General features: G+C 42.8%; 1 protein-coding gene across 4 annotated transcripts in view; it reads right to left on the reverse strand.

Annotated features, from left to right (window-relative positions):
* Positions 1–818: 818 nt before the first annotated feature.
* The window catches only part of SEPTIN2 (septin 2), a 61,083-nt gene continuing 42,719 nt past the window's right edge, over positions 819–19,182 (reverse strand). For all 4 annotated transcript variants that reach the window (XM_075068645.1, XM_075068644.1, XM_075068647.1 and 1 more), the window contains 3 exons: positions 15,932–15,989; positions 11,652–11,764; positions 819–4,343 (listed from right to left, as the gene is read on the reverse strand). In XM_075068645.1, coding sequence (XP_074924746.1) covers positions 11,660–11,764; positions 15,932–15,989 — 163 coding nt within the window. In that variant the 3' untranslated portion in view covers positions 819–4,343; positions 11,652–11,659. The remainder of the gene's footprint in view (positions 4,344–11,651; positions 11,765–15,931; positions 15,990–19,182) is intronic.

Genomic DNA, 19,182 nt, shown 5'->3' on the forward strand with positions numbered 1-19,182 from the left:
TCTTATCTTAAAAAGTGTTTACTACTTATGCTAAGCAATCTGTTTCACCTTGTATTTAGCTGTGACACGCAAGTATCTTTCCCAGACCGGAAGAAGAGATCTGCTTAGCTCAAAAGCTTGTCCTCCTCCTGAACAGAAGCTGGTCCAATGGAAGATATCACCTCACCCCCCTTGTCCCATTGTGCAGTAGACATTTAGCTGCACACAGTACCTCCCCTTCTAAGTGGGAATTTGGGCTCTTTCAAATCAAGCTGTGAGTGAGAATGTTCTTCAGTTCCAAAAATCAAGAATCACTCGCATGAAATGTTCTGCCACTAACTCAATAACTTTTCAATCATGTAATTCGCTTTAGTGCTTTTGATTTGCACAAATCACTGCATACAGAGAGAAGCAGTCTGTTGGTAGCCAGGTCCCAAAATAATACATGTATTCCTAGGTGAGAGTCAACAGTCCCAGGGCACCCTGCTGTAACTCACTCTGCCTGCATGTAAGTGGGCTGCTACATTCTGCAATAAGTTATCAATAGGGGCCACGGGAAGTTGTAAGTGGTTGCTGGAAAGGGAAGAGCATCAAGTAATACATACTGTTCTGCAAGCTCAGGATTACCTGCATGAAAAGTGTACTGTATAGATTGTAATTCAGTGCTATGCAGGTTTTATTTAATTCCCATATTTGTGTGCAGTTCCTTCAATATATCACTCTTCACTTACATGAGTCCAACAAACTGGACTGGGAAGGAGAAACTGTAACACCAAACCTATCATGCTATTTAATGATTCCTGGTTAGACTACAGAAGGAATTCAATGAAGACCCACTGTATATTTTGATATTTTTATTAATATAGTCTTGCCTAATGACAATACAGAATCTGAATACAGCAATTTAAGATGTTTGCATACAAAGAAATAGCCCCTTTAGTAGCCAAATATAAAGCACTGCAAGTGTATTAGTACTCTGACTCCTAAAATAATTGTAAAATTACTTCTAATAAAGAAAATAAAACCATTGTGGCCAGCTCAGTGGGCCAGTGATAATGCTTGACTCTAGAGTATGACATCTACCTTTGACTCCAAGTCTCTCTTCCTCCAGTCTAGATTAGCTTCAGGTAAAAAAAGAGGTTTGAGAAAGAATGGCTTATTTTTGAGGTTTCCCATCAAGTTGTTGTATAAATGAATGTCAGTTGCAATCAGGAGCGTCAAAAACCAAGTGGAGAAGAACAGAGATCCTCAGAGCTGTCAGGCACACAGGACTTCTCCCCCACAAGGAGTGTATGTGTGGAAGCAATTAGCAACCATATAAATTCAATTAATTAAGATAGCAAATCCCAAGAATTTACACTTCTTCCCCCCGCCCCACAGAACATTTACTCATTAGAATCAATAACTTAAAACAACTTATTCAATAACTAACCATAATGCTCTATTGAAAAAAGCTAGTTGTTCATTGAATACATATTACCCCCAAAACCCAAGATCTCTCATAAGTAAGGCTAAAATTTTGTTACAGTCATTTTTAGCAAAAGTCACAGACAAGTCACGGGCAATAAACAAAAATTCACGGTGCCCATGACCTGCCTGTGACTTCACTAAAAATAACTGGGGTCAGGATTAAGTTGGGCGGGAAGGAATGGAGTTGGGGAAGGGGGAGACCGACAGGCCAAGCCCCCTGCCATTGCAGGGGTAACAGCTGTGGTTCCAGTGGCTGCAACAGGGGCACAGCCACAAGGGGCACGCAGCCCCCACTCCAAAGCTAGCCACAGCTGCAGGACGGAGGTGCACGGCCCCAGCTGCAGCCCCTGCCAAGCCCCAGCCATAGCCCTGGGAAGCCGTGAGGGGGGCACATGGCCCCCACTGCAGTTGCTGGGCAGGGGCGCATAGCCCCAGCTGCAGTATGGTTCCCACTGCAGCCCCAGCAGAAGCCATGAGGCTGGGGTGCAACAAGGGGTGCAGTCATGGGGGGCACGCAGCCCCCATTCCGGAGCTGGCCACACCTATGGGACAGGGGTGTGCAGCTGCAGCCCCTGCCAACCCACAGCTGCAGTGGGGGGAGGGGGATGCTGCACAGCCCTGGGATGCTGCGAGGGGGGCGCACAGCTCCCTCTGCAGCATGATCCCCACTGCAGCCGCAGGGCTGGGATGCAGCAGGGGGCGCAGCCATGGGAAGTGCACAGCTCCTGCTCCAGTGCTTGCCTCAGATTCTGGACAGAGGCTCACAGCCTGGCTCCAGCCCCCGCTCCAAGCCACAGGGCAGGGGCTGCAGGGTACTGGTTCTAGCCATCCAGGCCCAGTTGCAGGGCAGGGGCACAGTCCTGCCTCCAGCCCTGACTTCAGCTGCTGACAGCTGAAGCAGATGAAGTAACAGAGGTCTGGTTAAGTCATGGAATCCGTGACTACCATAACCTCCATGACTAAATTGTAGCTTTACTCATGACAATTCCACAGGTAGAGCTCAACCTATGCTATCTGCACTAACTGCATATCTTTTTATTCCAAACAGAAGTTGGCTGAAGTTGGCTTAAGTAAGGACTACAGGAAGGGAGCAGTCCTGCAGTCCCCCAGCAAAGGTATACCAGGGTTAAGTATGTACTTGTCACTTTATATATATATATATATATATATATATATATATATATATATGCTTTCACAGTTTTTTCCTAATACTGTTTATAAATACTATTGCAGTTTAGATCACAGTACTGACCTCAGATGAAATTCACTGAAATGTTATGCAACTGTTTTTCCTAGCAGCACTTCAAAATGTGCTATGTCCAATGTCCAAGAATGCTATTGTAACTGAGACCATTTGAGAACCGTAAAAGTGCACAGAGGTGCTTAGCTGCACTACACGAACAAAAAACACTGGGGCTGGGGGAAAAAAAAAAAGGGGGATAGAAAGGTAATTTAAAGCATTCATTCTAATGCCTTCACTGAAGCTTATATTATTTCTGGTCCATTTATGGTCACTTCTTCAGTAAACCAGTCTGGTCAATATATTGAAAGATCTAAGTAACATGGCTTGACATTTTTCTCTGGCAATACTGAAATGCCTTATTACCATCTCTTCTCTATGGAAAAGGCAAAATTTATACATTTACATTTCCTTCCCTACTAATTTTGTATTCATCCATTTAGCAAGAAAGGACTCACTACACCTGTGTTTCTGACAAAGCAGACATAAGTAAGGCTGCTGCTTTTGCTTCCTACATTGTAGACAAAGATCAGAAGAGATGAGTAGGAAGATGAGCAGCTCTATGAAATGATAGCTGCTTTAGAGGCAGCACAGGAGTTCAACACAGAGGCTATTGTGGTGGGTTTGACTTTGGATATTAAAAAGATACTCAGAATACAAAGCAATTTATAAACTGCAGTAATTTTAAGGTAAGTCAAAATCTGATCTGCTCAGTAGCAGGACTCCTTTAAATTAGTAATTTAGTGACCATTAAAGCTACAATTTGTGGAATTTAACTGCAGGATTAAATTATGTATTCCTCATCTCTGATATAAATGTAGAAGAGGATGAACAAGGCCACTGCAGTGCAGGAGACCAGAAAGATCTCAGCATTTTGTGATGGTGCCATTTGTATTATCTCTTTGGCACTGGTGGGTTGTAAACAGCACTGGTAATTAATTTTGCAGTAGCACATCATGTTATTAAACCTGACTATTGGCTTTGGAGGGGGAAGTAGACAAGATTAGTCATTCAGCAAGTGCCCCCTTTAACAAGGAATTCTCTTATCTCCTCGTTCCTAATTAAGAAAAAGCATACCTCTTTTGTAATTAGACACTTGTGATGCCAAGGCAATGGCTATTCAGCACTGGACAAGAATCGAGGAATGGCCAAGAGTCTCACAGGCACACAGTTAAACAATGCAAGAAATAGGAAAAAGAAAGAATAACTTAACTTGGCATTGGACTCCCTAATTAGTCAAACATCACACCACTGGACAACCTATAGCAACACTCACCTATTCCTAGGTGTAACAAGTAGTATGACTAATGGTGGTAGTGAGCTATGCAAATAGACTGACTACTGCTAAGTCAGGTTAGGAGAGGCTCAGTATCATCCATTTTGCATTCTTAATATACTGGGTTACAGAAAATGAGCTCAATAAAATAATACTAAATTACTAAACTAAAACTGATCACATTCTCTATATAAGGTATAAAATATTGACTGAATACAATCTGTTACAAAGTACATTACAAAAATTACCATGCATTTGCACGTAACACACTAACGTGACTTCCAAGTCACAGGCGAGGTAAAAGACATCCTTCCCAGTAAGAGACACTATTGCATCCCAACACTGGAATGTTTCCTCTTAATCTGCATATGACGTTATCTGCAAAGAAGGCAGAAATATGGATATTTAATAGTTAGCTGTTTTGTAACTATACCTTGTATTTTAGAAACTGAACTGTAGTGTGTGTATCAATTACTCAGTGCTAACAGTGAAAGATCATCTTCGGTATTCCACATGTAGGTCTATTAAGGTGCAGTCTACATGATGTCTAACATTCCTTCTATCAGCCTCACCAGAACACACTTTGCCAGACACACCAACCCCCCCATTTTGAATTCTGGAGCAGGAGACTGCCTGTGGGGATAGGGCAAATTTGTTTTTCTAACAGTTCATAAACATAACAAAGACTAACACTAAGATTCAAAACCTTAGATACAAGCAATGTTGAAAAAAATGGATTTTCTTTATGCCTAACAATGTCATGACATCACTACTTAAATGCACTGTGTGACATCGTGGGGGGAAGTTTGCTAATGTAACAGACTTTCTACCTCAAAATTGAGGACAAACTTTTTGTTCCCTATTCCCCCAAATCCCTACAGTTGCTAAAGCAGTGTCTCGAACGGTGGTCCAGGGAGAATTTTCTGGGTGTAGGCAGAAAGCAGGTTAGTCACATGGTGCTGGATCTGTTTCCAGGTGCTAAACTGAATTTGAAGCATACTAAACATTTCCCAAGTAAGCACTTGCTATGGTCACCACAGGGCTCTTATTTAATCACCACTGAGAGGGGAGGTAGACCATGTGATTGGAAAGGGAGGCAGTCCATGGGATGCAAGGTCTACACTATTAAACTCTGAAGACCCCTTTTCTATGGCATTCTGGAACACTATACAAATTGTTACACACCAACATAAGACACAAAATTAGCATATGTAACATACTGATAGATAGAGCAGTGCCTCCCAATTTCAGAAGAAGATATACTGAAAATAATTGAACATAAATAAAAAACTGTTAAAGCTAAGGTTGCATACCTAAGAACCCATAACTAAGGAAATGTGAAATTTAAAACTGAATGTATAATCTTAACCTTGCTCACTGGCACAAAGCCTAATCCAGTTATATTATTTCTGAAATGCCCTTTTTTCTACAAGAATTTACAGTGATTGTACTTAAGTTTCCTCCACTGTGAAAGATCATCATTTATAAGGATAATTCCCTATAAAAATGTGCTTAGTATTTATATAGGATATGTGCAGTTAAACGTTTCTACTGGCCCTATTAGTATTTCCCAGTTTGTGTACATTTAACATAATACATGCAAAAAGTGCAAGAAGTGCACAGTAAAACATAAACAAACATACTGTGAATTAGGGATATAAATATTTAAAAAGTTAACCATTTAAACAATTAAAATTATATAATTTAATTGGTTAACTGATTAAAGGGAAAGGGCCCTGAGCCACTCCAACTGGTGTGGGGTTGCGGGTTAATGGTTAGGGTGTGTTAACCGGTAAGACTAATGCTTACTGTTTAACATTTTACATCCCTACTACAAATGTTCTCTAGAGGTTTCTCAAACATTTGAAATGAGGCCCATACCCTGAGATATCATCATATGGACAACCTTCCCTTCCGTTCATGATCATGCAGACCACTTCAGAGAACAGAGCATCTTTTTTTTCACAAGAGAAGAATACACCCGTGATAATCAACCAAATAAGCGAGCAGAATGGGAATCAGGACATTGCCTCAGCATTTTAACACTCTTTCTGAAGGTAACAAAAACTTGTATTCTGGTGCATCTCTAGATTAAATAAATTTTAAGGGAGAGATGATAGATTTGATCACTGGAAGTTCGAGATTCAAGAGCTCTACAGCTGTTCTAGATACCAACAACTGGGATTTCAGGATAAAAGAGCCCTGAGGCAGCCAAACTTCTGTGACACAACATATCACCCACCATGCCTCCCTTTCTCAAGAGAGCAGCTACCACCCTCATCAGCATCATGAAGATAAAGCTGATGTCCGTGTGATTGAGGGGGGCCCATATGGCAGGTGGAGAGCTTCCAAACAAACAATCCCCGTTCATCTTTCAGATGCTAATTAGCAATAGACCTGTGCAAGAAAGTATCATGAATTGTCTAAACCAGATGGTGTCCTGAATCAACTACTAGAATTAACTACATCTATTTCAATATTCATGAATCCAGATATTCATACTACCTCCATCACTGAGACTGCATTAAAGCAAGGAGGGAACAAAACTTCATGTCCATCTCCATTTCTCAGCCAAATAATTGTTTTTAATGTTATTGTAGAATGGATACATCGAAGTGAGCTGTAACAACTTCCTCTAACCTATGCTGGCAGCAAGTTACGTAGTGTGACAGACCCAAACCAGTGGAGTACAGGAGTCTAGTAGAGGGCAAATATACTGGTCACTGGATGAGTAGTTTTCTGTTCCCTAAGTGACCAGAGCAGGGGCTGCACTAGAGTAATCAGGAACTGCTAGAACCAATTAAGGCAGACAGGCTGATTAGAACATCTGGAGCCAATCAAGGCAGGCTAATCAGAGCACCTGGGTTTTAAAAGCAGCTCTCTCCAGTCAGGCAGGGGGGAGCCAGAGGAGAGGAGTGTGTGTGAGGAGCTGGGAGCAAGAGGCACAAGGAGCTGAGAGTGAGAGTGAGAGGGTGAGGGTGTGCTGCTGGAGGACTAACGAGTACAAGCATTATCAGACACCAGGAGAAAGGTCCTGTGGTGAGGAGAAAGAAGGTGTTTGGAGGAGGCCATGGGGAAGTAGCCCAGAGAGTTGTAGCTGTCATGCAGCTGTTACAGGAGGCATTATAGACAGCTGCAATCCACAGGGCCCCGGGCTGGAACCTGGAGTAGAGGGTGGGCCCAGGTTCCCCCCAAACCTCCCAACTCCTGATCTGACCCAGACCATGGGCAAGATCACTGAGGTGAGCAAATCTGCCAATAAGCGCAGGACCCACCAAGGTAGAGGAGGAACTTTGTCACAATAGCCATAGGCCACTTGCCAAGAAAGTGTTTCCTGCACTCATGAGTCTCAATCTTGAGGTTGATAATTCAACGTTTCAGTAGAAAGAAGATCTGGGAGATCACACTTATGTGAGATAAAGTGGTCCCTCTGCTAATTTGAGCCAAACCCATGGAAGGCTTTGAAGGACAAAAACCCTTTGGATTTGATGTGTTATTTGATGAGGAGCAAGCATAGTGAGAGGAGTATAAGGGCAATTGTACTCTCAGCAGCTGGTGAGGCTTGTCAAATGGGCTGCTATATTGGGACCAGCTGGAGATTTTTAAACGGTAGGAGCGTATTTATTCCTCAACAATTTGAGCAAAGATTAGAATCTGCCCAGCTGTTAATAGACTTTACAAAAGCATTTTTAAAAGTTTTTTATGCATACACATGTATATAAATATACATATATATACATATTATATACACACACACACACACACACACACACACACACTCGTCTACCCAATAGACTGAGCTGCAATGAAGGAATTTGGAACGCCTGACATAATTATTAGGATGATACAACTGAGTTTGTAATTCAAAAAGCAGACTGTGAAAAGCAAGTGAAATCTCTTCCCCATTTGACATCAACACTGGACTAAGGTGGGGAGATGTGGTATCCCCAGGACTCTTTAACACAGCTATTGAAATACTGATGCAATCATTGTGAAATTCTCAGAATGGGGGTGAATTTAAATGGCTTGACCAACTTTTTGGATACACTGATGACCTGGGCTATCCAAGAGAAAGAAGGTACAAAGGAGGATTGGAGACTTGAAGGATGTGGCAAGAAAAATGGGACTTTAAACCAAACATATGGTTGTAAAATGAGGACCTTGGACAAGCTTACTTGGCAATTGATAAACAAGTTTGATAGTTTAAATGCCTAGGAGCATTAATTACCAACAATAGTTAGGTGAGGGAGGAAATAGAAGGCATGATTAGAAAGGGGAAATGCCTGTTACATTTCTCTGCATGGAATTTTCAGCTCACAACAACTGAGAAGGACCAAGCGTTAGATCTGAGGCCATTGTAAGGGCTACTATTTTATATGTATATGAGAGAAGCAAGCACTTACTAAGAAGGAAGAAAGACAGCTTATAAATACCTCCAAAAATACAGGGCTGAAATGAAGATTTTGGATAGTATGGCCAAAAGAAGATCTAATAGGGAACTGCAGGAGGTCTATGGTGAAGCAAGTATAGTATTAGTGAAATCCTGATGATCCCAATGGGAAGGGCATGTCATTAGGATGAGAGAAGACAGACCAGCTAAGCATCTCTTGCCAGGACATAGGTATGGTATCTGACCAAAGAGAAGATGGAGGGAAAAAATTAAGCAAAATCTAAGAGCTCTATGTGAATTACCATCAATGGGAAAAAAAAATATGCACTTGACAGAAAGATGTGGGGGCAAACAGACTGGCCAAGGTCTTCCACGGTCTACGTAGTCAGGGAGGAGGAGGAGATGTGTATTATATTAACCTAGTCTAAAGGTCATAAATGCACAGATCACCATGGCACAGTCCAAATCACAGGACAGTGTACTGTCTCCTGGTTGTGCATAGATGTAAAATGAATTTACTGAAGCCAACAAAATCATTTGGCCATTTTAAGTCCAGGAGAGGGCAGCCTGTAGTCATCTTAAATCACCACTTGATCAAACCATTGCAACAACAAATAACTATTTATCCATGAACATTTGTATTTTGTCCTAAGAGCACAGAAGAATGGACTTGGATGGTAGACAAAGTCTGAGCCCTGGTCTACACTACGCATTTAAACCGAATTTAGCAGCGTTAAACTGATTTAACCCTGCACCTGTCCACACAACGAGGCACTTTATATCGCTATAAAGGGCTCTTTAAACTGATTTCTGTACTCCTCCCCGACGAGAGGAGTAGTGCTGAAATCGGTATTGCCATGTTGGATCAGGGTTAGTGTGGCCACAAATCGATGGTATTGGCCTCCGGGCGATATCCCACAGTGCACAATTGTGACCGCTCTGGAAAGCAATCTGAACTCGGATGCACTGGCCAGGTAGACAAGAAAAGCCCAGCAAACTTTTGAAGTTCATTTCCTGTTTGCCCAGCGTGGAGCTCTGATCAGCACGGGTGGCCATGCAGTCCCAAATGCAAAAGAGCTCCCAGCAGGACCGACCGGAAGGTACTGGATCTGATCGCTTATGGGAAACAATCTGTTCTATCAAACGCTCTGTACAAAGAAGACGAAATGACAGAAAGCCATTTAAAAAACTCCAAGGCTATAAGACAGAGGCCACAGCACAATGTTGTGGTGATGAAGGCGTAACGAAAGCCAAAGAATCAAATGGCCCGCTCAAGGAGGAGGAAGGGTACTGAGGACTCCAGCTATCCACAGACCCGCATGTCTCCACAAAGATCGCATGTCTTGCGAGCTCCATGCCTGAAGGTATCTAGAAAACTTTTCCCACGTGTTTCAGAGGTATACGTTCAATCAATTTACACCCTTCCCCCCATCCCCGAAAAAAAATGAGAGAAATAAAAAATACATTCTTCTCCATTTTTCTATGTCGACCCTATGTCATCTGCTTAGTGGCTGCTGTTGAAACCGGGTGCGCATCGTTGTCGATGAACACCCGACATCTCCCCTTCCCGGTGGCAGACGGTTACAAAATATCGATTTACTACGCATCGGTCATCATCAGCCTTATGATCGTCCTCACTGGCTGGCCTCCTGGTGCAGAGATTCACCTGGGCCAGTGAGCGACCTGTGTGGTAAAGAAATGGAAATGACTCCTGGTCATTCCCAGATTGTTACAGAACGGCTGGTAACCGGCTTCTATCATAGACAACTGAGGTCTGAGCCCATCAGCCCCTCCCCTCCACCATGTCTAAAGAACGCATCTGTATCTGCCTGACTCTCATAGCACTGGAGGGCTTCCTCTCCATGCATTTAGTAATTCATCTAACTCTATAAGATAACCTAAAGAACTGAGTAAAAAAAAAAAAAAAATGTTTCTAGTATTCCTGCCTTCTTTAATTCACATCAATCACAACAAATGGGTGGGACACTGCAATGGTACCCAGCGAGAATGTTGAGGGGAGGAGGAAGAAACGGGTGGGATGTGCAATGTGCAACACCCCATGAATGGACTGCAGCTCAGCATTTCTGCTGGTTGATCTCTGGGCTCTGACCTCAGAGCACTGTGCCTCTGCTCCTAGTAGACTTGCCCCATATCAGGCAGGGACGACTCTATTTTTAGATCAAAACATAAAGAAGGAAATACACGGGGAGTCCATCTCCCATATTGTCCAGAGTCCCCGGCTGACCTAGCAGAGGCCAGCCCAGAGCACCATGACAGCAGCAGACGGTACAGATGACTGATAACCATCATCTCATCGTCAATCTACACGCATGAACAGATGTGCAAAAGGAATGTAACCTCCTCGGTACCTTGCAAAGCAAATTGAATGCTGCTGTTAGCAGCACGATCCTACACATACCGTCAGTGACAAGGCAAAATGGTCCCTCCATGGTTGCATCTAGTGCGTCGCTATGGGCAACCAGGAAAGGGCGGAAAACGATGTCTGCCATTGTTTCACAGAGGAAGCTGAGTGACAACAATTTACCCAAAACCTGTGAACTGTTTTGCATGGACTCACCATAGAATTCCAATGGGTCGGGGGCAGACGCGGGAACTAAGGATAGCTATGGATAGTAACCTCACAGGCAGCTCCAGAAATCGACGCTAGTCTCGGTACATGGACGCACACCGCTGAATTAATGTGCTTAGTGTGGCCGTGTGCACTCGACTTTATACAATCTGTTTTACAAAACCGGTTTATGTAAAATCGGAATAATCCCGTAGTGTAGACATACCCTGAATGTAACTTTTCAGATAGCTATTTAAAATACATACTAGCAAGCTTTTAAGTTCACTGTCACCATTCTTTAATTGTCTAAGTGTCAGAACAGTTTGCCAGATGGAAGCTATCTCCACTATTAGAACAGTAGCGCATGACAGTGTTCTCAAGACACAGCTCAAACAGAAATTAAGAACTGAATACAGTTCTCCACATTTTTCTGGAAATTGAAAGTAACATTTTAAAAAATGTAATCAAGTTTTCATAATACTTTTTTCATTCAGAGCATCAATATTCAATTAAGTTAAGTTAAGTATGCTTATTCTGTCCTCAAGGTATACTGATTTACTTCACTTTAAAAAACACCTGTGTGAACATTTAAAAACATAACATGAAATGGATTCAACCTCTTAAATCAATCAGTTGACCTGTTATTGTTCTCCAGTGCCTTGAAACACCTACTAAAGACAAATTCATTTTTCTTATGGCGATTATTATAATCATTTGAAGGTCTTACCAAAGAATTTATACATGGTGTCCATGAACTGCACTGCTGTCTCCCTCACCACCTTGCATCTGCATTTGCATCTGAGCCTGCATTCTCGCAATCATCTCTTGCATGCGACGAAGCTGGAAAAGACAAATAGTATAGAAAAAGCCTTTTAATCCTCTCTCCTAAGCAAGTGGCTCTTCACTACCACAACGGATTGTTTTCTATTCAATGACAACTAATTTTGGTCTTCACTAGTATTTAACTAACCATCAAAAAGGTATTAATTTTTTTTTGCTTTTCTCCACTCACAAAAATATGTAAGTAATTCACTGATCAAAATAACAGGCATCACTTTTGAAATATGGCACCAGTTTCCTAAGTGTGTCTCAGCAGAAGCTTCTACTTCCTCTATTCCCTGTTGGTGTTATTTTCTTAGTTACAGCAATACCTTAAAATGGATTGTGTGTGGTGGTGTTGGAGAGTTGAATTAAACTATTTGCAGTCACTGAAGTTATTAGTAAAGCCCTAGTCTTCAAGCTGACTTTTATGTCCCCTCCGCCCACCCCTTGATCCTTGACAGAAAGAGGCAATATTTGAAGCATTCCAGCTACAGTAAAATAATTCACACAACCTCTTCTGTGGCAGACAGGAATTGCTGCCAGGAACCCAGCTGTGCTGGTAATGCATCCATCCATCCAAACATATAGGATATTAAAACTAAGAAAACTTAGATTGGGGTTCTACAAAATTCAAACATTTTAGAATTACTGAATTGTCCCTTTAAATGCACAAGTCAGGAAACAACTGTTGAGATTAACCCAACCATATTGCATATACAGTAACTCCTCGCTTAACGTTGTAGTTATTTTCCTGAAAATGTGACTATAAGCAAATCCAATTTCCCCATAAGAATCAATGTAAGGGGGGGGGGGGTAGGTTCCAGGGAAACCTTTTTCATCAGACAAAAGACATTACACATACACACACACAGAGTGTAAGTTTTAAAACAAAAATTTAATACTGTACACAGCAACGATTGTGAAGCTTGGCTGAGGTGGTGAAATCAGAGGGTGGGATATTTCCCAGGGAATGTCTTATTGCTAAATGATGAACTAGCACTCAGCTGAGTCCTCACGGGTTAACACATGGTTGTTAATGTAGCCTCACACTCTACAGGGCAGCACAAATGGAGGTAGAGGAGACAGCATGACAGAGAGACAGAGACATACACTGTGTGGTGAAAGAGAGAAATGCATTGTCCCTTTAAGTATGCTGACCTCACTCTAACTACACTGCCCTTTTAAGTAGATCAGCAAGTTGAGACAGCAGCTGCTGCCAGCAAGCTCCTCCTGAGCCCTGTCATGTTCCCCCCCACCCCCATGGAGATGAGGTAAAGGAAGGAGCGGTGGGCAGGAGCAAGGGGCACAGGGACACCCTGACATTAGCACTCCTCTCCTCCCCCACATCCCCTACACAGCAAGCAGGAGGCTCAGGAAGCAGCTCCAAGGCAAATGGCAGGAGCAGCATACAGCAGTGGTCGGAAGGAGAGCTGAACTGCCCAGCAATTGATAGCCTGCTGGGTGACTGCTGGATAGGGAACTCAGAGGAGCGGGGAGCTGATAGGGGGGCTGCCAGTCCACCCTGGTTCCAAGCCCCCACCAGATAGCTCCAATTAGCTGCTCTTTCTGCAAGCTGTGAACAAAGCAGGTGGCTACCAAACAAAAGTTATAAGGGAGCATTGCACAACTTTAAACAAGCATATTCTCTAATTGATCAGCAACGTAACAACGAAACATTAACTGGGACAATTTTAAGTGAGGAGTTACTGTATGTAGTCTTTTTAAGTTCTATTTAAGCTACTGAATGACGGTCTTGACAGATTTAAAGTAAGGGAGCCAACACTTTGTTTTTTTAATGCTCTAGGAACTTTGTTTTTTTAATGCCCTGGCTTTTGTGCATTTAAGTTTTCACCTTTAATGCTGCATTAATAGATTTCTGCAATTTAAATTATTTTTTTAAAATGAAGTTGCATAATAACCCCAACAACCTTACTCCATTCCAGCCACTTTGCACATTGACAAGCCTGCCATTCCCATGTTAACTACAGTCCTCCTCAAAAGATCATCCCCACTCCAGTGATAAGAGCACCAGTGGAAGGCAAGGGGTTCAGAAGGTGTCTTGTCCTTGTTAAAAGGGACACCATGAAAGGTTTCTGCAATTGTGGGGAGCGAGATGTTTTACTGCTGTGAAGGACCACAAACTCATCTCTAGAGATAGTGGGGGAAAGTTTAGTAATGGATAGGGTGACCAGATAGCAAGTGTAAAAAATTGGAACACTTTTTTTTTTTTCAGGGTAGGGGTGGGGAAGGGAAATAATTGCCTATGTAAGACAAAGCCTCTAATATTGGGACATTTGGTCACCCTAAGCCCAGCACTCCCTACACAGCTCAGCTGACTCACATCCCACTAACCCTGAGCTTAAACTGCAGTGCAGACTCACCCAAACTGGCCACTGACTCTCCTGCCTGGCTCTTTATAACCACCCCCACTGAGGGAGATAGTTGGGGAGGGCACATGGGAATCTGCTCCACATTGAGGCACCAACCATCCCTGCTCTCTGCTGTGGACCCCTTGGAGCCCTCCCTGCCTCCAACTACTGCAGGCTGCAATCCCCGGCCAAATGCCCTTGTTGGGTCAGGGCTGCTGATGGGGGAGCTATTTACCTCGCTAGTGCGCGCAGCGCCCAGCACTGAACAGAGCCCGTGCACCACAGGGAGCTGTCCGTGCGGTGAGTGGGGAGCAGAGCTACGTGGTCTGCAAGGCAGTGCCAGGGCCCCCTCCAGCCACCCGGAGCCAGGTGGCAGTGGCAGCTCCCCGAGTGGCACTGCACTGCTGCTTCGGGGCAGGCTTCTCCCTCAGCTTGCAGCTGCGCCAGCTTGCTGCGCTCCCTGGGATGGCGGGAGCCTGGGCTGGCACTCTCTGGCGCTCTGCACCATGCACAGGGCCCTGACTCTAAAAGCCAGAGGGACCTGCTGGGGGGCAAGGTGGGGAGTCCCGGCAGTGCTTACCTGGGGCATGTCCCAGGAAGCATCCGGCAGGTCCCTCTGGCTCCTAGGATCAAGGTCGGTGGGGTGGGGGTGGAGGGCTCTCTGCCCGCTGCTGGCGCCTGCGAGCCCCACTCCCACAGCTGAGTGGGCAGGAGGGAGCTGGTGTAGCATGCAGAGACCCCCTCTGTCTCTGTGCCTGGGGCCGCCAGCACTGCAGGCAGGCAGGCACACCGCCGGGAGCTGTCCCAGGAACTGCTGCCACACCAGCCCCGGGACTTTGGTGGTGATGGTGAGCGGTCTCCCAATATCGGGACGAAGGTCATCCTGACCGATGTGCGGTCAGGACGCAGGACAAATGTGTTAAAAATCGGGACTGTCCCGATAATATCAGGACATCTGGTCACCTTAGTAATGGAAGGAAGGTTATTTGACTGATTATCAGATAGCATGTTCAAATGCAAATTCTAATTACAGTATGCAATCTCCGTTTGCTTATAATGCTGTTCACACTTGTCAAAGCACTGGTTATCACTGAGTAACAGCCATATGCTAAGTGTGAAATTTAATTTTTCAATGTGAATTTAAAGTTCACAAAAAGTGCCCTATTAAAGTGCTGAAATTCTATAATTACAACAGAAGCTTCTCCGCACTGCCCTGCTACGTGGATAATCCTGGTTTAACAGAACTGTATCTAGAGGCAAGAAGATAATTGTCAACTGTCCATTCAATAACTTGGTGCCTCAGAATGCTCTGAAGGTTCAGACTGATGCCAGTTGTAGCAGGGATTTTGCAATATGGTCACATCTGCTCATTATGTATTGGAGTGAGCCCAAGCTCATTTCACAAAAGACTTAAAAACAACCAGCAGATGGCAACTACTTTCTGATCCAAAACAGATATGAGCCAGCAGGAAGGAGATTAAAGGTTCCATATACAGTCACTATCTTGAGCCATCCAGTCCCCTCCAAGAAGGAATTTTGGAAAAAAAAAAATCAGCTCTGAATTTACCAGAGCAGGCAAGAAAGCACACACAGTTGTGACAATTCTTGAGAGAAAGTTTTCATTCTCTTGTCACTCACACTACTGAAAGTTTGTTATAACTGAAAGAAAAAAAAAGAAAAAGAGAGACAACAAATCCCACCCCCACCTTCTGCACTGAGACCACAATGAAATATTTTGCCCCAAAGAAAATAATTAAGGAATGAAAAGTGAGCATTTCTGCAACACAGAGCTTGTCTATAAAGAAAGCATTCTTACTTCAGCTTCTTTTTCCTGCAAAATCTGATCTTTATTCACTTCCTCATCTTCAATTTTCCTAAGATTAAAAAAAAAAAAAGAGAGGCATAAACATTCATCAACAACATGCGTGCCTTCTGATTCATTTACTCAAAGTGGCAGCTTTATATCTGTTCATAGGTAAGGCTACGATTATGTCACTAAGGTCGCAGAAGTCATCCAGAGACCACTGACATTTTCTGCTTCAGCCCCATGCCACCAGTGGGAGCTTTCCCCTTCTCACACAGCAGGGCTTGGGCTCTCATCCTGTATCAGTTCCGTTTTGTCAGTTTTTTAAAAAAAAACAAAAAAAAAACACTGAAGTCAACGACTTCCGTGAATTTTTATTTATTGCCTGTGACCTGTCCCTGACTTTTACTTAAAATATCCGTGACAAAATCTTAATCTTATGAATAAGTAACCAAGATTCTCATTCTGAACCAGACTTGCATTCTTATCTCTCACATGTAGTTTCTTTAAATCCACATCGGATTTATTTAGGCACTTTCCCCACATCAGCTGAAAAACATTTTTCTTAAGAAAAACCTTTTTCAGAGCAAGTACACCAATTCCCCCAATCTACCTCCAAAAAAAGAAAAACCAACAAAGAAGCATGCACACAGTTGTGACAATTCTTGAGGAATGCAGGAGAAAGTTCCTTGCTGTGAATTAAGACAGCTGTCATCCTTGTTCTATATGCAGGACTTAAACACTGTTCAAAAATAGTACTAAGTGCAGTAATTGATGCAGTAAAGATAAAGTTGCGTCCATGCACATATTTGATTACCACAACAGAGGTATACTAATATCAAACAAAATTTGTTCACCATCACCTAAATACAATTTACTAGAGATGCTACAAGTGCTCCAGTGTTCTCCTCTGTCCTTCATAAGTTCAACCATCTTATTTTCCAAAACCATGTCAGAGTAGCACAGGTAGATCCATCTCAGAAGTAGTACTAGGGTTCATATATCTATGTGACTGAAGCAAACTAGAAGTTTAACATGATGGGCAAACTATGAGCATGAGTTCAGAAGTGACATGAACGCTTATGCTCAAATAAATTTGTTAGTCTCTAAGGTGCCACAAGGACTCCTCTTTGTTTTTGTTAAAATAACTGAGCATCAGTTTTGGGTTTTCCTAGAGGCCCACTAGGATCTGTGTGAGGAATTTGGCTGCTCTTGCAGCTGGTACTGTTTCCTATAAGATCAGAGACATGAAATAGAATTAGCATGTGCCAGAAGTTTGCGATCAACCATACGAAAAGCCATGCATTATCATCAAGATTTAAGATAAAGCAAAATGTCTTCTCAAAGTATCAAGTGCAAACCTAGAGCTTTTTCAGAAGAAAAAGATTTTTTACAATTCCTCTTGGCTTCTGAATATCTTGCCATTTAATTCAGAGCTGGATTTTATGTAGCATATCACTGCCATTCCAATACCTTGGGAATTTTATTTGCATTTACCACTGACTCAGTGGGACCAACCCCTTAATTCCTCTACTCTTCTATATATTCCATACATAATTCAGCTTGCTCAATAAGTGGGTGCATTTAGCCATGTATCTGGTTAAGGCCTGTTAATCAGGTGTACACATGTTCTGTAAGTGACTTAAATATGATACAAATTCAGATATGTACATTGATGAGCATCATATAAAATATCTAGGAAAGCCTCCCAAAAATGAGGGCAGAGCACCATTCTTCCCTTTTTCCACCTATGGGGCAGTCTGAGAGAGACAAAAGAATACAGGTTTTTTAGAAGTGTGCATACATGTTTGGAGATCTTACTGTGAAAAAGCAACCTCCAAGCAAATCAGTCGAAGAGATTGTTTTGCAGTCATATGTAGAGGTGTATTCGGAAGTGATATAACGAGCAATATATATTGTTAAGACAGCATCAAACGCAAACAACCACTAAAAAGTAGGCTTATCACCTACAGAAGAGTGATGATGCTTTCAACAATCAGCCTGACTTCAGAAACCAATAGCACTTGCAAAGCAGATTTAATTTTAACTGCTAAGTAAGTAACCCAATGCATGTTACAAGGGACACTTCAACTTAAAATGTAGCCAATTTCAAGCTGTTAGAAGTAGTTTCAAGTACTACACATACCATGTTTCCCTTCCATTTTTTTCTCCCCTCTCCCCATTGCAGCCTTAAAGACTCATACAAATTTAAAAATTTTATTAACGCAAATGTTAATTTTTTTTATAGTACACAGATTAAGAAAAAAGTGTCTGTCTATCTGGGTATAGTGCTCAGATTATTCACAATACATAGTTTGTTTTAAAAAGTCCCAAGATATATATAGTGCATAATCAGCAATAATAAAATCACCCAATTAAGGTGAATAAATTTAACAATTCAGTTTAGATTTAGAATCTGAATACTTGGGTATATCACTCATGAAAAGGTATACAGAGAGTTGGTTGCAGAAAGCAAATATAGGAATGAGTGTAGGTCGTCCCTCAGTAATTGAGCATTTAGGGTTGATTGTCCATTTGGAAAATACAATCCATGAGGAAAGTATTTCAGTTACTTTCCCTACTACGCTTCTTATCAGCACTCCTGCTCATCCCTCCTGGTATTGCCCAAGTCTGGTGACGTGTTCTACATAGATGTCCCTCAAATCACTTGATGGCATCCAACACCATGAGTTGCCGCATCAGCAGAGCGTACCGTGGACAGATTCCACATTCTCTCAACACTTGCTCATTACTGGTGTCCCATAAGCCCAGTGCTCTGATGATCAGCGCATCTGTTTGAACCTGGTAAGCTTTAGCTCTCAAGGCATCAGCCAGAGGGGCATATTTCTCCACCTTTTGAGCTCTGGCATTGAGGAGGCCGGGGTCCTGTTCTCAAAGGGCACTGTGATGTCCACCATGATGATCTTCTTCCGGTCCTCATTGGTGATGATGATGTCTGGTCACAGTTGGCTGTCGGTTCTGGGGATAGTAGAGTTCATGGCAAACTTCCCTATAGGTGGTGGGATGGCTCCGACCAGGTGTTCTTATATGGTGATGTGTCATAGAATATAAGGGTTGGAAGGGAGGTCATCTAGTCCAACCCCCTGCTCAAAGCAGGGCAAATCTCCAACTAAATCATCCCAGCCAGGGTTTCGTCTAAAACCTCTAAGGAAGGAGATTCCACCACCTCCCTAGGTAACCCATTCTAGTACTTCTCCATCCGCCTAGTGAAAAAGTTTTTCCTAATATCCAACCTAAACCTC

This window comes from Chelonoidis abingdonii, chromosome 8, assembly GCF_003597395.2.
Source record: "Chelonoidis abingdonii isolate Lonesome George chromosome 8, CheloAbing_2.0, whole genome shotgun sequence".
In the NCBI taxonomy this organism is placed as follows: domain Eukaryota; kingdom Metazoa; phylum Chordata; order Testudines; family Testudinidae; genus Chelonoidis; species Chelonoidis abingdonii.